This window comes from Anolis carolinensis, chromosome 6 (assembly GCF_035594765.1).
Source record: "Anolis carolinensis isolate JA03-04 chromosome 6, rAnoCar3.1.pri, whole genome shotgun sequence".
Taxonomy (NCBI): Eukaryota; Metazoa; Chordata; class Lepidosauria; order Squamata; family Dactyloidae; genus Anolis; species Anolis carolinensis.
This window is the reverse complement of record NC_085846.1, coordinates 114977699-115003660: the sequence shown is the minus strand read 5'-3', so window position 1 is coordinate 115003660 and position 25962 is coordinate 114977699. Positions and strand designations below refer to the sequence as shown.

At 42.2% G+C, this 25962-nt stretch overlaps 1 protein-coding gene across 12 annotated transcripts in view; it reads left to right on the top strand.

Annotated features, from left to right (window-relative positions):
* Positions 1-25962, top strand: part of obscn (obscurin, cytoskeletal calmodulin and titin-interacting RhoGEF) — a 212538-nt gene that overhangs the window by 113391 nt on the left and 73185 nt on the right. For 8 of the 12 annotated variants that reach the window (XM_062957387.1, XM_062957386.1, XM_062957385.1 and 5 more), the window contains 10 exons: positions 7863-8129; positions 9519-9788; positions 11883-12149; positions 13769-14035; positions 16103-16369; positions 19210-19485; positions 20936-21202; positions 22861-23133; positions 24259-24531; positions 25650-25937. In XM_062957387.1, the coding sequence (XP_062813457.1) occupies positions 7863-8129; positions 9519-9788; positions 11883-12149; positions 13769-14035; positions 16103-16369; positions 19210-19485; positions 20936-21202; positions 22861-23133; positions 24259-24531; positions 25650-25937 (2715 nt within the window). The remainder of the gene's footprint in view (positions 1-7862; positions 8130-9518; positions 9789-11882; positions 12150-13768; positions 14036-16102; positions 16370-19209; positions 19486-20935; positions 21203-22860; positions 23134-24258; positions 24532-25649; positions 25938-25962) is intronic. The other 4 variants (XM_062957378.1, XM_062957380.1, XM_062957381.1 and 1 more) reach the window with 4 other exon arrangements.

Below are 25962 nucleotides of genomic sequence, written 5' to 3'. Positions count from 1 at the left end.
GGAGTCCTTGTGGACAACAAGTTAAACATGAGCCAACAATGTGATGCGGCTGCTAAAAAAGCCAATGGGATTCTGGCCTGCATCAATAGGGGAATAGCGTCTAGATCCAGGGAAGTTATGCTCCCCTTCTATTCTGCCTTGGTCAGACCACACCTGGAATACTGTGTCCAATTTTGGGCACCACAGTTGAAGGGAGATGTTGACAAGCTGGAAAGCGTCCAGAGGAGGGCGACTAAAATGATTAAGGGTCTGGAGAACAAGCCCTATGAGGAGCGGCTTAAAGAGCTGGGCATGTTTAGCCTGCAGAAGAGAAGGCTGAGAGGAGACATGATAGCCATGTACAAATATGTGAAGGGAAGTCATAGGGAAGAGGGAGCAAGCTTGTTTTCTGCTGCCCTGCAGACTAGGACACGGAACAATGGCTTCAAAATACAGGAAAGGAGATTCCACCTGAACATCAGGAAGAACTTCCTCACTGTGAGAAGGGCTGTTCGACAATGGAACTCTCTCCCCGGGGCTGTGGTGGAGGCTCCTTCCTTGGAGGCTTTTAAGCAGAGGCTGGATGGCCATCTGTCGGGGGTGCTTTGAATGAGATTTCCTGCTTCTTAGCAGGGGGTTGGACTAGATGGCCCATGTGGTCTCTTCCAACTTTACTATTCTATGATTCTATGATTCTATGATTCTAGGGCTGTATGGGCATGTTCCAGAAGCATCCTCTTCTGACGTTTTGCCCACATCTATGGCAGGCATCCTCAGAAGTTGTGAGGTCTGGCCATACAGCTCAAAAAACTCATAGCAACTCATTGATTCTCTTCGGCAACACAATTCAACATTGTTTGTGGCAACCACAAAAACAAAATTTCTGGAGTGTAACAATTACTTTCAAATAAGGATGACAAATTAAACAGGAAATAACACCTTCAAACCAGGAACAGAAACATTTTCCAGTTTTGCTACATAGTTTAATTGCTCTCTCCTGCCAACCTAGCAGTTCGAAAACATGCCAGTGTGAGTAGATCAATAGGTACAGCTTCAGCGGGAAGGTAACGGCGCTCCATGCAGTCATGCCTATGGCCACATGACCTTGGAGATGTCTAAGGACAACGCCGGCTCTTCGGCTTAGAAATGGAGATGAGCACCAACCCCCAGAGTCAGACACGACTGGACTTAACGTCAGGGGAAACCTTTACCTTTACTTACCTTAATTGCTCTGGAAGAACAGACCATACAGTGATAGACATAGGGCAGGAGTTTGTTGCATTTTTGCTTTTAATACAAACTCAACGACTTCTAATTTCATCAGTAAATGTGTGAATTAGAAAATAGTTATCTTTTGGCATTTGTCCTTTGCTGAGTTTTTGGACTGGAAGACAACATACAAAAAACAGCATCTCTTTGGCAGAGTTACTTGCTAAAATGTATATGTTTGGGAAATTGGCAAGCAAACAGGAGAAACGCATATACACAATGACATTAAAAGAAAAGCACATACAACTTCACAGGAGTATTGAGGCAGACTTTAAAATACATATTCTAATGCAAAATGTAAAAAGCAAGGGACACATTTTGTAGCCAACCTCCACCAGACATTTTAAGTAACACTTGTTGTTATGGTTGAGCCTCATGGCTCTACTACTGGGAGACGTGGGCATGGACACTTGTTATTGCTGCCTTATTTCTGGTATCCTTCTTCAACGTTTGGTTGATTTTGGCAAACCTTTTCTCTATCATCTATCTATCTGTATCTATCTATCTATCTATCAGGCTTGAGCAATTGTCAGGACCCAGGCTGCAGAGCACCAATAACCATGCGCAGAGACCAGAATCTATCTAATATCTTTATTAAAGGAATATATAAAGTCAATAAAAACAAGTGAAGAATATAGTTCAGAAGTAGACCTTTCAGGAAAGGTCAAATATAGTCCAAGAAAACAATGTCCAATATGTGATATTAGAGGTCAAAGTTATAATCCAATAACCGAAACACACACTTTGCCAAGCAAAGTGTGGGGAAATGACAGGGTCCTTTAATCCAATGGAGCTTGTCAACAAGGCTGGAAGCAAACTAGATTCTTGGCAACAAGGCTTGATACGTGGCAACAAGAGGCAAGAAACAAGGACAAGGTCCGTGGCGAGGTCCGTGGAAACAAGGAAAGCTGGATGCAAGAACGAGGTCCGTGAAACAAGGCTTGGAACTTGGTCCTGGAGGCAAGGGACTGGAGTAGCGTAGTCCACACACAATCTCACTCCACAAGGTGACGAATTGACTCCGCAAGGATTTCTTTGCGGGTAAACACCTATATAGGATCTTGTTTTCCCGCCAAGGAACACTTTCCCTGGGAAACAAGAAACGAAACCCATACTGTGTCCAGATGCATGACTCCTTAAAATTTCCCAAGGGAAACAGGCTTAATCAGCTAATTGTCTGGCAGCAATCCTGGCGCTTCTGCGAATCGCCTCCTTAGCGCCTCTATCTCGATTATAATAATCCCAGCGAGAAAACGGGGGAGATTTCTGCTCAAGGCTTGTTTGGCTGACTTCTTGTGGGCAAACATCTTGCAGGTGCAAGGGCTCCAATTCTGGCTGAAACGGTGGGAAACCCAAGTTTTCCTCTTCATCTGCCACAATAGTACTAGGAACGGGACTACATGGCCCATGAGTCATCACAGCGATCCATGAAAAAATTGATTCTAAACTCGTTTCAAAAGTAGGGGGCGCCAGCGTTTCGTTTCTGATGTCATTTCCGAATTTTGCCCCCCCAAAAATTCAAAATTAATGAAAATTCGTTAGTTTCAAAAGTAATTCGTTAATGGCGGACGCGCATGCGCAGTGGCCAAAAAAAAACAGCACGAGGGGAGATTTTACAGGACTCTCCCGCCCTCATTTTTTGAGTGATCTTCTTCAAACTTGGTACAGTGGTAGAACACATTTAACACTGATAGCTCACCAAAATTTGGAACGTTTCCCTTATCCTCTGATTTTTGGCGAATTTTCATAGCTTTTATAATAAACCATTTTTTAATAATTGCAGAAATCTGTTCCTGGTTTGAAAGTCTTATTTCCTGTTAAATTGGGTTGTCTTTACTGTGAAAGTCATTGTTCTACTTCAGAAACTTTGTTTTTGTGGCTGAAACTTTGTTAAATTGGTGTGTGTGTGATATATACTGTGTGTGTGTGTGTGTGTGTGTGTGTGTGTATATATATATATATATATATATATATATATATATATATAGTCCCTGCATGTGTGTGTGTGTGTGTGTGTATAGGTAAAAGTAAAGGTATTCCTTGACGTTAAGTTCAGTCATGTCTGACTCTGGGGGTTGGTGCTCATCTCCATTTCTAAGCCCAAGAGCCAGTGTTGTCCATAGACACCTCCAAGGTCATGTAGCCGGCATGACTACATGGAGTGCCATTACCTTCCCGCCAGAGCGGTACCTATTGATCTACTCACATTGGCATGTTTTCAAGCTGCTAGGTTGGCAGAAGCTGGAGCTAACAGTGGGCACTCACTCTGCTCCCGGGATTTGAACCTGGGACCTTTCGGTCTGCAAGTTCAGCAGCTCAGTGCTTTAACACACTTCGCCATCGGGGCTCATGTATATATAATATACATACACATACACACAATGTGGAGAATATGTGGAAAGGTAGATAGATAAGTTGGGAGCCACAGCGAAGGCACCTTCCTGGGAGCAAGGTCTAATAATAATAATAATAATAATAATAATAATAATAATAATAATAATAATAATACGGAAAAGCAGGGGCACAAAAGACCAGTTATTGATTGACAAAATGATTCTGGAGAACTGTAAGAGCCGAAAAGCTAATCTTCACATGACGTGGATTGACTACAAAAAGGCCTTTGACTCACTCCCACACAGCTGGATCATCAAGTGCCTGGACGCCATCGGGATTAGTAAAAACGTTGGCACCTTCATTGAAAACATGATGGAGCACTGGAAAACTGAACTGTTTGTTGGAAATGAAAGCTATGGACTTGTCAACATCAGGAGAGGAATTTTCCAGGGAGACTCATTGTCCCCTCTGCTTTTCATTATTGCCATGATCCCTCTGTCAACAATCTTACAAAAAACAAATCTCGGCTACCAAACATCTAAGAATTCTCACAAAATTTCACATTTGTTGTACATGGATGACCTAAAGCTGTATGGAAAAACGAAAACTGAAATCCAGTCTCTGACTAACACTGTCCGAATTTTTAGCACTGATATCAACATGGAGTTTGGTTTGGACAAATGTTCGACAGTGGCATTGAAGAAGGGAAAAATAATTGAAAGTGAGGGCATCAATATGCCCAATGGCCAAACAATAAGGTGTCACCAGCCAGAGGCCTATAAATATCTGGGCATATTACAGCTGGACAACATCAAGCATGAACATGTGAAGACTGTGGTCAGTAAAGAATACACACAAAGGGTCAGAAAAATTCTCAAAAGCAAGCTCAATGGAGGCAACACCATCAAGGCCATAAACACCTGGGCCATACCTGTCATAAGATATACTGCTGGCATTATAAACTGGACACAGGTGGAACTGGACAATTTGGACAGAAAAACAAGAAAACTCATGACCATTCATCACTCACTGCACCCTCGCAGTGATGTTGACCGGCTATATCTGCCTAGAAGATCAGGGGGCAGAGGACTCTTGCAAGTCAAACAAGCAGTCAAAGAAGAAGAACATGCCCTGGCAGAATATGTCAAGCAAAGTGAAGAACCTGCTTTGATTGAAGTCAAAAATCAGAAACACCTCAAAGCACAGCAGACAAAAAACCAGTACAAGAAAGCCACACTACAAACTAGAGCTGACAGCTGGCACAACAAAACATTGCATGGAAAGTTCCTTGACAAAATTGAAGGAAAAGCTGACAAGGAGAAGACCTGGCTCTGGCTCACAAATGGGACCCTGAAGAAGGAGACAGAAGGCCTGATCCTTGCAGCCCAGGAGCAAGCCATCAGAACAAATGCAATCAAGGCCAAGATTGAAAAATCAGCTGATGACCCAAAATGCAGACTGTGCAAGGAAGCTGACGAAACCATCGATCATCTCCTCAGCTGCTGTAAGAAAATTGCACAGACAGACTACAAACAGAGACACAACTGTGTGGCCCAAATGATCCATTGGAACTTATGCCTCAAGCACCACCTCCCAGCAGCAAAGAACTGGTGGGATCACAAACCAGCAAAGGTTGTGGAAAATGAACACGCAAAGATACTGTGGGACTTCCGAATCCAGACTGACAAAGTTCTGGAACACAACACACCAGATATCACAGTTGTGGAAAAGAACAAGGTTTGGATAATTGATGTCGCCATCCCAGGTGACAGTCGCATTGATGAAAAACAACAGGAAAAACTCAGCCGCTATCAGGACCTCAAGATTGAACTTCAAAGACTCTGGCAGAAACCAGTGCAGGTGGTCCTGGTGGTGATGGGCACATTGGGTGCCGTGCCAAAAGATCTCAGCCGGCATTTGGAAACAATAGACATTGACAAAATTACGATCTGCCAACTGCAAAAGGCCACCCTGCTGGGATCTGCACGCATCATCCGAAAATACATCACACAGTCCTAGACACTTGGGAAGTGTTCGACTTGTGGTTTTGTGAAACGAAATCCAGCATGTCTATCTTGTTTGCTGTGTCATACAACATCGTTGTGTCAATAATAATAATAATAATAATAATAATAAATCCCTTACAATATCCAAGATGGCTCACTGCTACAGAATCTTGGGAGCTTTAGTTTGGTATGGTACCATTATTGGCAGAGAAAGCTAAGCTGTAGGAGTTGAAATCCAATCATTTATCCTCCCTATAGAATCAATTTTATATGCATTTTTAGCTACAGAAAAGCTAAAATCAGGACAGTAAAAGAACAACACCCAGAAAATGGGAATTCCAGACAGGAAACAATCAGGGCCAGCTAATACCTCCCAACAAAGGATTCCCCCAGGTAGGAAGCAGCCAGGCTTTGAAGCTGCAAGGCTATTCAATGCTAATCAAAGTGACCAATTGCAACATTCACACTTGCCTCCCACAGACAAGAGTTCTTTCTCCCACCCTGGACCTTCCACAGATATAAACCCCACTTGCCTAGCTTCGCACAGACGTCAAAACCTCTGAGTATGTCTGCCACAGATGTGGGTGAAACGTCAGGAGAGAATGCTTCTGGCACATGGCCATAGAGCCCGGAAAACTCATAGCAACCCAGCCAGTAGGCTGTTGCTGAACAACCTATGAACTTTTAGCATCAAAGGAAAAAATGCCCAAGATTTTATCACTTAATACTGTTGGCATGTCTGGAGAAGAATAGAATGCTTCTATACCAGGCAAGGGCAAACTTTGCCCATGTCTGGAGTTAGGAATTGTAGGAGTTGAAATCCAAAACAATTTGACAGAAAACTGGGAGTTGTAGTTTGGCATGGTACTGGCTCTCTTCTGCAGGGAAGGCTAGGGACTTTGTAAAACTACAGCTCACATGACATGGCACTGAATCTGTTGCAATTGAGCTGGTGCCAGAATCCTTTCCGGGAGATCTCCTCAGTGGAGATATCTCTTAAAGGGATATCCTCTGGCTCTAAGGATTCCGTTTAAGAAGGCAGGCAAGCCTGGTTTTGGTATTCCCCTTTAAGCCTGGCTGAAGAAGCAAAACCAAACGGCGGCTCCAGGGCGAGGCAGGGCGAGGAGAAGGCCAAGCGCAGGCAGGCATGGCTCTTCTCTTCACTCACTCCCTGCTTCGCGGAAGGCTTCTACTGAGCCGGTGTGGTCCCCGTGGGGGGGGGGGCGTCTCAATGGCATTTTTAAAATGCTAGCAGATCGATGGCCATGCCTCTCCCTCCCTCCCTCTTCCGCTCTGATTGGCTGAGAGGCATGCCAACATGGCTTCTCCTCTCAAGAGGGGCTACAGCTACATCCGAAGACATCAGAAACAAACGAAAAAAAGGTACTTTTATTATTCAAATTCGTAATATTTGTAAGGCAGTGAGCAGATGGTTCAATATCAATTCAAAAGTAATTACGAAACGAATTTTAAACGAATTTAACGAAGTAACGAAAAATTTGCTCAAGCCTACTATCTATCTATCATCTATCTATCTATCTATCTATCTATCTATCTATCTATCTATCTATCTATCTTCTATCTGTCCATCCATCCATCCATCTTTTAATCACTGCTTATAATTGTGCATCTTCTAAAAGAGCAATGTTTGCTGTATAAAAACTCTAGAATAAGCATAGAGTTCATTTCAACTTTTCACTTGGCGCAGTGCTATGGAATCATGTCTCTTGCAAAGAGTGCTGGTGCTCACCAGACTACTCCTCCCAGATCTCCATAGCATTGACCTATGACAGTTATAGTGGTGTTAGGTAAAGGTAAAAATTTCCCCCTGATATTAAGTTTAGTCGTGTCCGACTCTGTGGGTTGGTACTCATCTCCATTTCTCAGCTGAAGAACCGGCGTTGTCCGTAGACACCTCCTAGGTCATGTGGCTGGCATGACTGCATGGAGTGCTGTTACCTTCCTGCTGGAGTGGCACCTATTGATCTACTCACATTTGCATGCTTTCGAACTGCTAGGTTGGCAGAAGCTGGGGCTAATAGCAGGAGCTCACCCCCACTGCCTAGATTTAAATCACCAGCCTTTCAGTCAGCAAGTTCAGCAGCTCAGTGGTTTAACCTGCTGTGCCACTGGGCCTCTTAGTGGTGTTAAACTACAGTGTAGATGTGCTCAAGAATGAGTGCATTGAGTCACAGTCTCCAAGTTAGGATGTGGTTTAATGTGAAATAGCAACGATCAACAATTCTTTATCCTTTTCCATTTCTTCCCTGCTAGCTTTGCCGGTGCTTTTTGTTAAGTTTCTGGAGAACCAGGAGGCAGAGGAAGGGGCCTCCGTTACTTTGCGTTGTGAGATCTCTAAACCGGACGCGACGGTACAATGGAAAAAGGAAGGCTCGCTCCTCCGTTCCAGTGATAAGTACAGGATGAAGCAAGCAGGCGCCGTGGTGGAGCTGACCATCTCTAAGCTGGATGTTGCTGATGCTGGGGAATATACCTGCATCACGCCGGACCACAAGACAGCTGCGGTTCTGCTGGTGAAAGGTAAGGATTTAGGTTGGCCTTTTGGGAAGGACATTTCTAGCTATGCCAGATGGAACTGGGTTCATGTCTGTCAAGCAGAGGGAATGGGGACCAGATAGTGGGATAAAGATGCAATACAGGTTGAGCATCTCTTATCCAAAATTCCAAAATCAAAAATACCTCAAATCCAAAACCTAGGTGGCTAAGATAGCACCATTTTTGCTTTTTGATGGTTCAATGTAGACAAAGTTCATTCCATGCACAATATTATTAGAATATGTATCAAACCTTCAAGCTGTGTCTATAAAGTGACTATGAAACATAAATTGATTTTATGTTTGGATTTGAGTCACATTTCCAAGAGATCATGTTATGTATGTACAGTAGAGTCTCACTTATCCAACACTCACCTATCCAACGTTCTGGATTATCCAACACATTTTTGTAGTCTATGTTTTCAATATATCATGATATTTTGGTGCTAAATTCATAAATACAGTAATTTCTACATAGCATTAATGTGTTATGAACTACTTTTTCTGTCAAATTTGTTGTATAACATGATGTTTTGGTGCCCAATTTGTAAAATCATAACCTATTTTGATGTTTAATAGGCTTTTTCTTAATCTCTCCTTATTATCCAATATATTCACTTATCCAACATTTTGCCGGCCCGTTTATGTTGAATAAGTGAGACTCTACTGTATATACAGATATGGATATTCTAAAATACTTCTGGTCCCAAGCATACCCAACTTGTATATTATTATCTAGCCATTCCGGTGCTCAGGAAATTCGTATTTATGAAATTTTACCAGTAGTCATATTCAGATGGCCAGAGGCAGCTATTGTGCTCTATTATGCTTTCAGAACCTTATGCCAAAAGCCACCCACTTTTTTTTACACTATTTTGTCACAACTGAAAACTATAACTTTAAAATTCCATGTTATACTATTGCACTACATAACATGATTTTTGTTCCTGGGTTATAAATGTCCTTTCCTAACCGGTTCTATCATAAAAACATGGAAAAAGTTTATTAAACTGCAAAACCATTGTTTTTGCAGGAGAAACATCCTGCAGCACATTTTGCTCTGGTTTTTCAATGAATATCTCATTGAGTCTCAACCAATTCAATCTACATTGTGGCAGCCACAAAAACAAAGTTTCTGGAGTAGAACAACTACTTTAAAAATAAGTACTGCACATTTAAACAGGAAATAACACTTTTAAACCAGCAAGATAATGTTTTCAAATTTTGTTACCTAGTGTACCTAAACTTGATTGCAGTGTCTATTCTGTCCATATTAGCCACAGCTGATGATCATTATTGACAAGAGCTCTTTTCTATATTGAGGTCAAAGTTTTGGAAAACAAAGGATATGATGAAGTTCTGCTTTGGGTTTTAGAGCCTCCAGTGACCATTGTGGAGGCATTGAAGGACATCACCTTGTATGAAGACGAGGACGCAGTGTTTCAGTGCAAAGTCTCCCAGGAAAAGGCGAAGGACGTGGAGTGGACTTTGGCCGGCGCGCCTCTCCAGTCCAACGAAATGAATGAGATTGCGGTGCAAGGGAAGGTCCATTCGCTCACCCTCCGGAAGGTGGCCCTCGAAGACTCCGGTGCCGTGAGTTTCCGAGTGGGACAGAACTCTTCCGAGGCTCGGCTGACGGTGCAGCGTAAGTGAACTAACGTTACTCAGGAGAGAATTGATTCTGGGCTCCCTGTTGATCATGTAACCTAAACACCTGTGCCATGAAAGTAAGCCATTCCTATAAGAGAGGGCATTTTCGGTGGTGGCTCCCTGCCTCTGGAACACCCTACCCAAATAGCTAAGATTATTTCTTTATTTATTTACAGTATTTATATTCTGCCCTTCTCACCCCAAAGGGGACTCAGGGCGGATCACATTACACATATCAGGCAAACATTCAATGCCTTTAACATAGAACAAAGACAAGACAAACATAGGCTCCAAGCTGGCCTCAAACTCATGACCTCTTGGTCAGAGTAATTTTTTTGCAGCTGGCTGCAGCTGGCTGGCTGCTCACCAGCCTGCGCCACAGCCCAGGCCTGATTAGCACCATCAATAACATCTTTTCATAGGGATATGAAAACTTGGTTCCAACAGGTTTTTGGAAATGATTAACCTGAAGCCTTAGGCGCCACTTTAGCCATTAAATGGAAACTGGGATCGAAATTGACTTTTGGAAGTGCTTACTCTGCAATTCTAGACACCACACTTGATTATTGCATGACACTTGTCCTGTACTTAACCTGCTGTTTTGATCGTGTTATGGTGTTTATTCTATTAGTCCTACCTGATAGCTATACAGTAGGACGAAGTGTGGAATTTTGGCCTAGGTTCCTTGCTATCAGTCACACTTTGCCTTGGCTTTATGCCATTGTTACCATATGAGTCCTATTCCGGCCATATTGCCATCTTGCCTGTTTTATATATTTTATATATTACACCCTTTCGTTGTAGAACCACTCAATGGAGCCATCTGCAATTGCTCTTACTAGGTATTATATTATTTTAAAATGTTGGAATTTTAAACATGTTTGTTAATTGCTGTTATATTGGTTTCTTGTATTTTGTATTATGTATATGTTAAAGCACTGAGCTGCTGAACTTGCAGACCGAAAGGTCCCAGGTTCAAATCCTGAGAGCGGCTTGAGCACCCACTGTTAGCCCCAGCTCCTGCCAACCTAGCAGTTCGAAAACATGCAAATGTGAGTAGATCAATAGGTACCGCTCCAGCGGGAAGGTAACAGTGCTCCATGCAGTCATGCCAGTGGCCACATGACCTTGGAGATGTCTATGGACAATGCTGGCTCTTCAGCTTAGAAATGGAGATGAGCACCAACCCTCAGAGTCAGACATGACTGGACTTAACGTCAGGGAAAACCTTTACCTTTACCTATATGTATTGAATGTTTTTATGATGTGTAAATCGCTCCAAGTCCTTATCGGAGATAGAGCAGTATATAAATAAAGTGTTGTTGTTGTTGTTCCTATAAGGAAAATATATCTCTGTTATCAGCCCACAAACTTGCCTTTTGTGATTTTGACGCTCAATGTGGCAAAATCCTGATATTTCCCAAAGCAACCCATGTCTGTCTGGGATATACAGAAAAGTTTAACCTGAAATCCTTATTGCACAAGGCAGCTAAATTGCAATAGTGCTGAAACAATATAAATAAAAAAATTAAGGAACAATGGTTGTGTGGGAAGATGGGGTTTCAAGGATATATTGTGAGATTGTGAGACCATGAACTGGTGAATTGGCGCAGTTTCACCATAGAAGAAAGGTGAAATATCATAGTCAATGAGAGTGGAATAGTGGGTTTGTGCAATAAAGTTCTCATCCTTCCTAGGAAGCCATACAGCAGTGGTTCTCAAGCTGTGGGTCCCCAGGTGCTTTGGCCTACAACTCCCAGAAATCCCCGCCAGTTTACCAGTTGTTAGGATTTCTGGAAGGCCAAAAACATCTGGGGATCTACAGGTTGAGAACAACTGCCATATAGTAATCAGATTGTGGTAGCGATGAGAGATTAGTCAAAAAATAGTGTCTAGTTCTAAACAAAATTAGGGGAGATTGAGTTGTTAAAACACTGAGCATATCACACCACAGAATTCTGAGTAACAAAGGAAGTAGTTCAAGGTGAAACCCATCTTTAAATGTCAAGTCTTTTGAGCAATTTGGTTCTCAGTTGAATGTAACTCTAATGATTCCAGTCTTGTAACAGCTCCATGTCTCTCTGCACAGCTGCACCAGTAGTCTTTATAAAGCAACTGGATAATATGGAAGTAGATGAGAACGGCACGGCCATCTTCCGCTGTGACCTCTCCAAACTTGGCATCCGCCCGGAATGGAAGAAGGATGCAACCGCCATCCAGCCCAGCCAGAAGTTTGACATCAAGGTCGAAGGAACTAAACACACCTTGACCATTCGCAATGTGGCCCCTGAAGACGGAGGGGAGTACAGCTGCAGCACAGTGGACAGGAAGACCTCGGCCAGGCTCAAGGTTAAAGGTGAGCACTTGTCTTCGTAGTAATTGGTTGAGCATGTTGCCGAACCAAGGCTAGAGGAGAACAGCTAGACTTTTCTGTTCAAAGATTAATGTGTGAGCCTCACTGGTGTTTAGCAGGAAATGAGATGCACGGCATTGTTTAGAACAGGGGTCCCCAAACTTTTAAAGCAGAGGGCCGGTCCACAATCTTTCAGACTGTGGAGGGGCCGAATTATCATTTGGAAAAAAAACCCAAACAAATTCCTATGCACACTGCACATGTCTTATTTGTAGTGCAAAACAACAACAACAACAACAATGAAAGAACAATACAATATTTAAAAATGAAAACAACTGTAACCAACATAAACCTATCAGGATTTCAATGGGAAGTGTGGTCCTGCTTCTGGCCAATGAGATAGTCAAGTTAATTAGGATTGTTGTTGTGTGCCTTCAAGTCATTTCAGACTTTGGGTGACCCTAAGTCTAAAATTATTTATTTAGTCATTTACTACATTTATTTATTACATTTATATCCCGCCCTTCTCACCCTGAAGGGGACTCAGAGCAGTTGTATGTACATACAATATATTATATTATTAGCATAGCACAATTATATATTACTATATTGAACTATACCACTATACTGTAATATTATATGTAATATATAACATATAATTAATATTATTATATGGTATTATTAGTATTATATTGTATAAAATGATAATAATATTATCAATGTCATATGTATATACAATATATTATATTATTAAAACTGATATAAAAATATTATATTATAAATGAGGGCGGGGGCCAGGTAAATGACCTTGGAGGGCCGCATCCGGCCCCCGGGCCTTAGTTTGGGGACCCCTGGTTTAGAACCACAGAGACATCTATGTGCTTATAGCTTGTGCTGGTCCAACTCTGTTGAGTTTACAAAACAAACATATAAATGGTGTCTTTATGTCACATGTTGTAAGTCATGGGCACACAATCCAGGAGGCCTCGCTTGCAATTAAAGACATCAGAATTAATTCAATTCCTTTTTAAAAAATGGGGTGGGGGAGAATCTATATCTGGCACATATGCCTGCATCTTTCATGTCTGTACATCCATGTAAACAGGCTAAAGAAAAAGAATGTAGGTCTTTCTGAGGTTTGCTAGATCTGAAAGACAATTGGCCCTTCATATCAATGAAATTGCCAAAATCTGAAATACAGTATGCATGAAACTGATTAGATTTGAAATACAGCTGGTCCTGTGGATCCATGCGTTCTGCATCTACAAATTCAATCAACCACGACTTGAAGTATTTCCAAAAGCAAACCTTGATTTTGCTGTATCCCCGACAGTATGCTGATGCGTACCATTTAATAGATTCTTAGACTTGTTTTGCCACTTATTTGCGTGCTTGTCATATGAAGGATGCCATTTTGCTATGGCATTGTATATAATTGGATTTGAGCATCCATTGATGTTGGTATCCATAGGGAATCCAGGAACCAGACCACAGTGGACAAAGATTTTATGTTGTCATTGCCTTCCATACGGATATTTGACCAGAATCAAAATTTGTCCCTCTGATGGTAATGATGGCACTTTTAGATGTGAGATCTCTTTGTTGTGGGCCTTGTCTTCCAGCGCTCCCTGTGCTTTTCAAGCGTGGCCTCCAGAACAAGGAGGCGGAGGCCGGGAACACGGTGTCGCTGCGCTGTGAGCTCTCAAAGGCCATGGCTCCCGTGGCCTGGAAGAAGGGGAAGGTGGCCCTTCAGCCCAGCGACAAGTATGAGATCCGGCAAGAAGGAACCTTTGCAGAGCTCCTCATCTACGACCTGGAAGCGCAAGACGGAGGGGACTACACCTGCGACTCCGGGGACCAGCAGACAACTGCTACCTTGAAGGTTAAAGGTAAGAAAGACTTGGACAATCCCTTCTTAGATCCAGAACTGGGTCTCCGAGCATATCAGGTCCAAACTCTCCTTAGAAGCCAAGATGACTAAACTGAGGCTGTCATACTTTGGCCACCTCATGATAAGACATGAGGATATGAATCTTATTTATTTGTCCTACCTGTCCTTAGTGAAATAACAGTTGCTTGTCTTGAGTCGTCATGACTGAATTGTGGAAGTCCAAAATGCTTGGAGGTCCCAAGTTTGCCCATGCCTGGTGCGTCTATATGAGCCTCTAAATCTGTGGAGAATCTGCAGCATTTGCTCTGAATTGGCCCCAGACGTAGCCAGAGACATTCATTTTAACTTATCTGAACCCAGTGCATTTCCACATTGATATCCACATAGTCTAGTCCAGGGGTCCCCAAACTTTTTAAACAGCGGGCCAGTTCACGATCCTTGGGACTGTTGGAGGGCCGGACTATAGTTGGCCACCAAGCAATAATAATAATAATAATAACAATAACAACAACAACAATAAAAAAGGGTTGGAAGAGACTCTTTGAGCCATTGAGTCCAATCCCCTTATGCCTTTGTGCACCAAAAGTACAAGCAAAGCACCCCTGACAGATGGCCACCCAGCCTCAATGTTAATAATAATAATAATAATAATAATAATAATAATAATAATAATAATAATAATAATAATGGTTGGAAGAGACCCCTTGGGCCATTTAGTCCAATCCCCTTCTGCCTTTGTGCACCAAAGCACAAGCAAAGCACCCCTGACAGATTACCACCCAGCCTCAATGTTAATAATAATAATAATAATAACAACGATCTGCCAACTGCAAAAGGCCACCCTACTGTGATCTGCGCGCATCATCTGAAAATACATCACACAGTCCTAGACACTTGGGAAGTGTTTGACTTGTGATTTTGTGATACGAAATCCAGCATATCTATCTTGTTTGCTGTGACATAAAATAATAATAATAATAATAATAATAATAATAATAATAATAATAATAATAATAATAAAGGTTGGAAGAGAAGAAGCCGCCCCAAGTCCCCGTTGGGAGATGGTGGCGGGGTATAAATAAAGTTTATTATTATTATTATTATTATTATTATTATTATTATTATTATAAGAAGAGACCCCTTGGGTCATTTAGCCCAACCCCCTTTTCCCCTTCTGCCGTGGGGGCCGGATAAATGGGTTCGATGGGCCGCATCCGGCCCCCGGGCCTTAGTTTGGGGACCCCTGGTCTAGTTAGACTGGGTGTGCATGGGTCTATTGGACCATTATGTCAACCTCCACATCACTGCTACTGCTTCAAGTTGGATACAGACCTCAGTGCAAGCACCATGAAGTACCATCATCAGCAAAGGTCCCTGCATGAAGTAGGAGGGGGATAAACTATCCTCTTTTCCTGCACTAATGAATGCAGTTAAAGTGTGATGGTGCTGGTGTCCCTTCTGGACAGCAGACTGGTCCAAATTGGATTTGATTCCATCATCAAGATTGACCTAAAGCCATGGGATACTTCAGTCTCTAGCAAACTCTTAAGTATCTTCCAGCTTTGTCCAAACTGGTTCAAGGATTTTATACTGTATGGTTTTAGATGTATTCATTGTATTTTGTTAAATTATTCAATCATTTTAATTGCTTATGTTTTATCTCCTTGTATTGTATATTGGCACTGAATTTTTGCCAGATTGTGAGCCACCCTGAGTCCCTTTGGGTGAGAAGGGCGAGATAGAAATGAGGGAAATAAATAAATACATACAGAAATAAATAAATAAAATAAAGTTGGTTTAACCCTGCAAAACCCAAGGTCCTCATTAGAAGTCCATAAACATTACGGGAACACCCAGAAGTAACTACAAGGTGAGTCATTTGTCTGTGTAGACTTGTCCACTACCTCTTGAAAAAATGGTCCAGCATTTTGTGAAACAGGCAGCCCATCACAGTGACTTGAGATAGTTTATGGACATAGCTCATGCCCATGGAACTGTTACAATCCATGGGTCCAACCCTTCCTTCTATTTCTTTTTCCTGTGATGACTCTTTTCTTCCTTGTAGTCCTGCCAGTGCTCTTTACCAAAGAACTGCAGAACGTGGAATCTGAAGCCGGTGGAAAAGCCACCTTGCACTGTGAGACCTCCAGACCCGATGCTCCCATTGAATGGAGGAAAGGATCCGTAGTCCTTCAGCCCGGTGCCAAGCATGAGATGCGCCAGAGAGGCACCACCGTTGAGCTGATCATTCATGATTTGGAGCCTGAGGATTGTGGGTCCTACACCTGCAGCACTGGAGATGAGCAGTCCACATGCTCCGTCTATGTACAAGGTGCGTTGGCCATACTTTACTTGGCAGCTTCCAAAGAAAAGTATGCATCTAAGACATGTGCTGATACATCAGAACATCACTTTTATAACCATGTGGCAACACAGTGTTGTCTAAATTCTTATGACACACAAGTCACATTTGTTTCTCATTACTTGATGTCTCAGCACACGATGACTCTCAATGAATGTATACATCAAAATTGTGGGGCATTGTTTTGAGGGCAATATGAAGGCCTTTCTTGTGGTGCTTAATCTGGAAAAACTAATTTTTATCACATATAGATGTTACCATCACTATCTTGTGTAGCTCAAATCAAGTTTGACTTAAGGTGACCCAATGAATGAGGACCTTCACGTCATCTTATTCTCAGTAGCCCTGTTCAGGTCATGCAGACTTATCCAGCTGGAACGTGGTGTCCCTCTTTTCCTACTGAGCTCCACTTGACCAAGCATTATTGTCTTTTCTAGTGAGCCCTGTCTTCTCATGAGGTGGCCAAAGTACGACAGCCTTAGTTTAGTCATCTTGGCTTCTAGGGAGAGTTCGGATCTGATTTGCTCAGAGACCCAGTCCTGGATCTAGGAAGGGAGTGTGTTTACATCTTTATCAACAGATCATTAGGTGGTGACTGACCAGATGTAAAGTCTATAAATGGAGCCCATTCACAATGAGGCATTGCTCTGTTTCTGGACAAGAAGGGACAATTCCCGTGTTGATAATCCAGCAATTGGAGACTGTAATCAGGAACAGGGAAAGACTGTTTCCTATTTATTTACCATATTTATATCCCACCTTTCTCAACTTCTGGGGGGACTCAAGGCAGCTTACAAATGGCACTGCATAGTGCCTACAACATAAAACACAAAAAGTTACATTAAGATTAAAATAAGCATACATAAAAACATATTTAAATACAATCCAATGTTTATTTATTTATTTACAGTATTTATATTCCGCCCTTCTCACCCCGAAAGGGACTCAGGGCAGATTACAATGAACACATATATGGCAAACATTCAATGCCAACAGACAAACAACATATATAGACAGACACAGAGGCATTTAACATTTTTTCCAGCTTCACGATTCTGGCCACAGGGGGAGCTGTTGCTTCACTGTCCAGTAGTGGCTGTACTTCCTCATTCCATTCCTTGTGTTTTGCTGGCAGTTTTATGATGTTGTAAATTAGTTAAATTAGCCTCCCCGCATAAAGCGTACCTAAATTTCCCTAATCGACAGATGCAACTGTCTTTCGGGGCTGCATAGGTCAACAGCAAGCCGGGCTATTTAATGGTTGGGGGCTTAACCCGACCCGGGCTTCGAACTCATGACCTCTCGGTCAGTAGTGATTTATTGCTGCTGGTTACTAGCCAGCTGCGCCACAGCAGGCTAGGACAAGGTCTAAGGCCAAACCAGAGTCAATTGCACGATGTCAATTATTTGTCATTTTCCTACTCACATTCCACTCCATTCTTCAGTTTCAACATGGAATGGAGTAGAAAGAAACACAACTTAGAAAGGAAATTTAAGTGTATAAATGGTGGGAGGAGGGAAGGTTCAAGAGCCTCCTTTGCAACATAAGGTTTTTACAAATGCCTTTCAATTTGTTCATTCTGTTTATGTCAGAAGTGTTCATTTGATGTGTTATGAGGTTTCCAAACCCTTTCAGTTTCTTGATTCAGTTTATTTCAGATGTGTTTATTTGGATGGGTTATGAAGTTTCCATATCTTTACTTTGTGGAAAGATCTGGTGTATCCCTTAATTGGTCCTACCAAGTTCAGCCTCCAAAAAGATCTAGTTCACACTCACATTTGACATCCAAAGTGCCTAAACTATGCTGGGAAGAACTGACATGAATGTTATCAACCACCACTGGAGTTTGGTTGAGTTGAGTTTTCTTTATTTTGGGCTTATTTTATTATTCAACTAGCTTGGGCACCCGGCGATGCCTGGATTATTTGAAAAGAGCCTTGTTTGTTTTTTAAGTGTTATGTAATAGCAGTTTGGTCATATGTCATGCTTGGTCTTAGGAAAAAAACCCTTGATTTTGTTTTTTATGAATTCTCCCATTAGGAAATGCATAAGGATGTGGGTGAACCACAATTCCCAAAAATCTTGGTGCAATCCTCCCAAAACTCCCCCAGTATTCACAATTTGCCATGTTGGGTCTGTGTGCCAAGTTTGTTCCAGGTCTATCGTTGGTGGAGTTCAGAGTGCTCTTAGAATGCAAGTGAACTATACATCCCAGTCCCTACAGCTCCTATCAATCATGGTGAATTCTCCTCAAACCTCTCCAGTATGTTCAGTTGCTGATAAGTTCCTCTGTTTGCTGTGTGCAATGGGAAAGGGTAGGAAAGAGTTAAGGGAAAGGCAGTGGGCGGGATCATGCAAATGTTGAGAGAAAGGAACACTGGGATGTGCTCGCTATAATCTGCAATGGAAACTATGGCCTGTTTGTGGAGGCTGGAGGCTGTTTGTATGAACGGACATCCGTGCCACATACACACATACAGATTTTCACTTTTATTATGTGTATAGATGTTAACGTGTGACCAAATTGCAATTTGCAAGATCTTATCCTCAACCAAACTTCCAAAGAGTTTTTACTTTTCCATGAGCCTCAGTTGCCACAGATACTCCCCAAAGCCTATTGTATAATAACAACATTACCAGTGGGTTTGGAAAGCCATGCGTCTATGTGTGAAATATATTTCTGCATAAGTTTGGATATCAGTTTTGCAAACCCTCAAAGAGGCTCAAAATGGGAGGTGCTGTCCGTTTTGTAAAAGGATCTGACACCTTTGTTCTCCCTTGGTGTGCATTCTCCCACTCTGTTACACAGAAGAAGAGGAATTGCAGATAGTTTCTGCTTTAAAGAACACGGACGTCTTTGCGGGGGAATCAGCCACCTTGACCTGCGTGCTCTCGCGCCCCAGCGTGCAAAGCGCACAGTGGTGGCTGGACGGGTCTCCCCTCCAGAACAGCCCCCTGAACGAAATTTCTGTCCAGGATGGAAAAATTCACACGCTGACACTGAAGGATCTGGGGCCTAACGATTCTGGGATAGTGACCTTCCGAGCTGGCCCCCTCAAATCCTCCGCTAAATTATTAATCAAAGGTATTTTGGCTTGGAATGCAATGCCAACTTTCCATTCACAAACCACACTGTTGCATATGCTTCTGGCTTCGGCAGGCCTTTAACACGATTCTGCAAAATGGCAACCAGAAGGCATGCATTAACAAGCACAATCCTGCACTTATCTGTTAATCCCCAAAGGAGAAAAAAACAAACCAATTTAAGAGTGTCCTATTTCTTCCACTACTTGAAGTAGGTCATGGCCAATAAATAATGATAATAGACAAATGGAAGAGGTATTGTGCACAACCATTTATGGGACGAGAGAAGAATGAAAGAGCTGTGTAAATTAGTGATTCCCAACCTTTGGTTCTCCAGATGTTTTGGACTTCATCTCCCACAACAGCTGGTAAATAGGTTGGGATTTCTGGAAGGTGAATCCCACAACACCTGGAAGACCAAAGATTAGGAATCACTGGTGTAAATGAAACACTTTAAATCTCCAAGGTCCCAAGTCTGGTCTCAACTAGAACAGAATGGAACTTGCATTAGTGTTGTCTGTGTTCCCATCCAATCATTGGACAACTGTACTTGGTTTGGCCCTGATGGATCAGCTTGGGTTGTTGATGTTGTGGGCCTTCAAGTCACTTCTGCTACATGGCAACCCTATCATAGATTTGCTGAGCAAGATTTATTCAGAGGGAGTTTGCCTTTGCCTTCCTCTGAAGCTGATGAAGAGTATCTTGCCCAAGGTCTCTAGTGAGTAGCCATGGCTAAGTGGGTCTCCGGAATCATAGGATGCATCTATACTAGAGAATGAGTGCAACATGACACCTGGGAGTTGTAGTCTGGTGAGGCACCAGCACTATTTTGTAGAGAAGACTAAATAATACTGCCAGGATTTCCAAGCATGGAATGATGTCAGTTAAAGTGGTGTCAAACTGTATTAATTTCATGGTGTAAATCAGGCCTGGGCAAACTTTGGCCCTCCAGCCGGTAGGTTTTAGCAATTGTGAGAGTTGGAGTCCAAAACATCTGGAGGGCCAACATTTGCCCAGGCCTGGTGTAGATGCACTCTAGAATACAACCAGTCGTCTTCTTCTGGATCTCAAGCTCCCCACAATTTTAGGTAACTTTATCTGTATCTTTGTAATGGCAGTCAGGTAGGGATGGGTGGCCCTTTGGTTCCCAGCTTTCCAAAATTTGAGCACTGAAACTGTTTGCCACTCTGGACAATCTTGTTGCATTGCTGCCACTCTTGCCTTATTTCCATCTATTGACAGTGACTACAACAGCTACCTTAATGCCTAACCTCCATGCTTCCACAAGCCCCGCTGCTGACACACGCAAACACTAAACTCCACCAACTAAATAGTGTTTCTCATCAGCTTTCGTGCAATTCACTCACACTGGCAGGCACCTAAAAGGTGCCATAGACTCCCCACAAAGGCTGCACTAATACCTGTCCCCTCCCTGACGTATCGGTTGACAGATCCAACCATTGAGGTGGTCGGCCCCATGAAGGACCTTACTGTCGACGAGGATGGCACGGCCGAATTCATTTGCCAATACTCCCGGCCGGTGGAGGCCAAGTGGATGAAGAACGACCAGGAGATCCATGCCGATGGCCGGCGGATAACCATTGAGCAGGACTGGAATGTGGCCAAGCTTACAATCCAGCCAGCTCTTCCCACGGACACTGGCATCTATTCTTGCGAAGCCGGAGGCACCAAAGTGGTGGCCATGCTCGATGTCCAAGGTGAGATCTTCTCTAGTGGAAAGAAGACTCTCATGTGAATAAACGAGAGCAACTGACCTGGCCCAGGAGATTGCTTATTTTTTTGTGGCTGCTATGTATTTCCAAATATATTTCAGTTCCTAGCTATTGAATCTACCATGTAATCTAAACTTCTCCTTCAGCTCTTACCTGTTGCAGAGAAGCCATGGAGAAGGTCTTTCTGGACCATTTGAGATGATGCCCCTTGTTCAATTTTGTCTAAGCATGTCTCATTGGTTCATGCAAAGTTCCTTCTGTTCTTGGACAATGCCATATTCCAATGTAATGTCTTTCCTCGGAAAGTCGGCTGAGCAATGAAGTGCCCCTAACATTCATTTCAACCATGGGTTCAGTTGAAAGACCTTAGACAAGTCTACCTGAGCATCAACCTTCGTACCTGTAATATGGGAACACCTGTAATGCTGGCCTACCTTACAGGGCTGTTGTAAGGATAAATGAAAGAATGTCTCTAAAGCCTTTGAAACATCCTTAATGCTGAATAATACTTTCAACTTTCTATATACTTTCTAAATAGTTACTTGGTATTGTTCTGGTAGTTTTCGGCTACTATCGTTGTATGATTGTTGTTTGCGTTTATATTGTTTTTACGGTTGTCTAGCTATGTGATTTTAACTGTTGGCTGTTCACTGCCTGTGGAAAGATCATAATTGTTGTTTATCAATAAAAAAAAATGGAAAGAACGCCATTATATACATTAATGTATTTGTATTAACATACAATCTCAGTGATCACCCAATTTTTATTATCTGCATTGGTTGTTTGGACACATGAGAGGATTATCTTCAAAAGCCTACATATTGTTCCTAAGGATGTTTTATAGCCTTCCTGACTGATTCTTTCAGCAATTCAAGAAAGGGGTTATCCTTGTGCAAAACATTTCATATTAAGCACAAAAAAGAAAGGAAATGGATCTGCTTCCAACTTGACATTGAATGTCCTTTCTTGCTCCAAGGTGACTTGGACAACATTCAGCTTATTAATAGATTTTGTGTTGTTAGCAGGTCATTTGAAACTGCAGAAATGTGTGAATTTAGCATTGTCTGGTCACTTCAAAAGCTGATCTAAAATAAGGAAGAGTTTAGTTATAGTTGTGAATGACTCTTGACTCCCTTTATATGAACATTATGTTCGAATTCAAGACAGAAGAGACAATATCATTTGTCAGGGGATAATCAAATGAAAGGCTGCATCATTTCAGATCTCTTTGCCAATACTGAGCTATGAGTTTATATAGCTTGACACATATATCTGCAGGTGATATGTTCCAAAAATCCCCATTAATATCAAAAACTGTGAGTAATAGCAAACCCTATATTTTTATTATACATGAGCTAAAAGCATAAGTCCTAACTCCCTTCCTGGAGGAATTAGGCCAAGTCTAGAATAAGAATATGTTTTGGAGCAAAAAACTCAAGTCAAACCATGGATATCGAGTCTGTGGATAAGGGGTTGCATTGCATTCAAAATTCAAAGTCTGCATTTCTAGAACAAGGAGAGACAGTTATGTCCCGCTGTTGATTGTGACCAGTCTGAGTTCTTCTATTTCCTGGCTAATGAATGCCTAATTGGAATGAAGACAATGATTAATATCTTTCAAACCCATTTTTGTCTTCAAACAGCCAAGAACACCATCATCCAAGGCCTGGAGAATGTTGATGCCATGGAAGGCGGTGAAGCTCTGTTCGAATGCTACCTTTCCAAGCCGGAATGCTACAACTACAACTGGCTGATCGACGACGAACCAGCCAAAACCTCTGAGAACACTGAGATGGTTTATTTCGAAAACGGTCTCCGCCATCTCCTTCTCTTGAAGAACCTAACTCTGCAAGACAGCTGCAGGGTGACTTTCCAAGCCAGCGATGTGGTGACGTCGGCCTTCCTGACCGTGAAAGGTAATGACAATATTGACAGAAGCCCTCCTGGGATATATATGTAGTTATGCACACATAGAATGATAGAATCCTAGAGCTGGAAGATACCTTGTGGGCCATCCAGTCCAACCCCATTCTGCCAAGAAGCAGGAAAATTGCATTCAAAGCACCTTGAAGACTGCTAGAAAGTGCCTTTCATGGTAGGGTTGAGATATATCTAAACAACATCCATGTCCTGCCAAAAACTTCACATTCTACCAGGCACTTAAAATTGCAAGATGGCTGGAAGTGGGATGAAATCTGCTACCCACTGCCTGGTTTCCTTCTTTTGTGTAATTTAATGTAAGGCATATGTTTTGAGAACTCATAATGTGTTGTTCCAAACCTCTTCAACATAGTTGTGCAATCCTTGAGTATTGGCTAATGTATAGGTGGCCTTCTGTATCAATGGGTTCTATATCCATAGCTTTCAAAATATTATTATAATATTTATTTATACTTTATCTCTCCCGAAGGAGACTCAATATATATCCAGAAAGTAAAACTTGATTATGCTGAGCACTACACGGATATACTATTCTACCATTTCACAGATCCTCAGGCTCTCTCTGGCAGTCATTTGAGTTGTTTACAATTTTATATTGCATATAACACAGTTCAAAAATGTCTTTGTTTTTAGGCCTGTCCTTGGGGTTATTTGTCCTAAAAATTGTTCAGATAATTGCATTGAATAGACCACACCACCTGATTCGGATAATTGCATTGAATAAACCACACCACCTGATTCAGATAATTGCATTAAATAGACCACACCAATTTTCATTTCTTAGATAGTTATCATTGTTTTTAATGGGTGATCAGATGGCAGCTAATAGATGGCATATGTTTTGTATCTCAGATACTGGAGTGACTAGAAGAAAAGTGGTGCAATTTTTGGAATCAGTAAGTCAAATATATCCAGGAACAGATCTAACATTTGAGGCACCAAAGTGCGTATTGGCCAGTATAGTAGGACTTGAGCACCTATGGATTTTAGTATTCATTCTTTGGCATCCTTTGGGGTCTTCACAGCCATTTAGCTTTTCTTTCAACAGCTCTGAGGTTCCAATTGACCTTTTCTTCCTTCGTTCCCTGTCTGAATTTCAGGATGGCGTCTCGAATTCTTGCAGCCGTTGACAGACACCACGGTCACTGCTGGGGACCAAGCGGTCTTCACTTGTGTTTTAAGTGAAGCAGTGCCAGTCCATGAAGTTGCTTGGTACATTAATGATGTGGATATCCAACCAGATGAAACCTGGGCGATCCAGGCAGAAGGAAATACGTATACGCTCATACTCAAGACAGCCCAACCACATCATTCTGGAGAAGTAACCTTTGCTGCGAGGGACGCCATTGCATCTGCCAAGATATCCATCATAGGTAGGTGGTGGGGAAAAACCAAGCTCTTGATGATTCTGTCTTAACCATGTTCAACAGTATTGGTAGGTCATGATTTAGCTGTTTCTGTATCATGGCCCTCTTTCTTTGCTTGGCATATTATGTGGAATTTTAGAGCAAAGATGTTGTTTTCTTTCATCAACTCAAGTATAACTTGCATGATATACAGGACTTCTGTATATGCCAGTTTTAATGCTTGGAGTCCCAATGATCTGCCTCAACAAGCTAATGCACATCTATTGGATGTCCCAAGCATTATATAAATTTTCAAAGATTTGGTCTGGTTCCAGCAAATCCATTTGAAAATTAGAGTCTGTTTTGGTTTAACATCCTAACAAAGCCAGAATTCGATTCAAGTGGAAAAATGAATTGCATCATGGTTTTGTCTGACTTAACAGCAATGGTGTTGATTTGGAAAGGAACTCAAGGAAGAAACGTCAATGGCCCCATGGTCAAAGGTTAGGCATTTGTGAGCCTCTTGGGTGGACTCTATTCAAATAGCAGATTGTGGAGTTGGAATTGATCAAGATTGTCCTTGGAGTTGATTAAACACACCTTTGAATGATCCCAAAGTTGATGATGAAACAGAAATGGGCCTTCTTTGTGTTTAGCAAATGGTGGAACACAGTACATAGAGGGATCCTATGAGTTGAGCACTGAACCATTGCTGTGAAAGGAATACCATTCAATGTGAACATCTTGTCCACAGTCCCCAAAGTAATGCTAATGCTATAAGGGGTGAATCCACACTGAACAATCAGAGCAGTTTGGTTCCACTTTAATTGCTGTCCTCCATCCTTGGGGATGTCTAAGACTTGTAGTTTGAAGAGAGTCACACATGTTCCCTGATAAAGATATCTGCTCTGTTCCCTTGAACTACAGCACTAGACTTCCTTGGAGTAGAACATTATTTCAGCAAACGACATCTTCCTGAATCCCATAGGCTGGAAGCAGGATGGTTAAAATATTATTATATTGATATTCTCTTGAAATGGCATCTAGTTTTTCCTCTACTTCATGATGGTTTTCAATATGTTACCTGCTTTATGATCCCTTGCACACTCACCTTATACATGCCTGGAATTATGTTGTGCCCTCAGCCCTCCCTGACCCTCCTGAGGAGCCGGAGATCTTAAGTAAGACCAGCCACTCGGTCACCTTGTCCTGGTTCAAGCCGCTCAACAATGGGGGCAGTGACATCCTCGGCTACCAGGTTGAAAGGAAAAGCCCAGGCAGTGACTGGCAGCCATGCCACACCGGAGTCATCCCCAGCACAGAGTTTGTGGCGGACGGTCTCACAGCGGGACAGACCTACAGATTCCGCATTTCCGCTGTGAGCAAAGCGGGTGCTGGCAAGCCAGTGCATTTGCCTCAAAGTGTGCAGCTAGGTGAGAATTAGAGGCATCCCGCTCG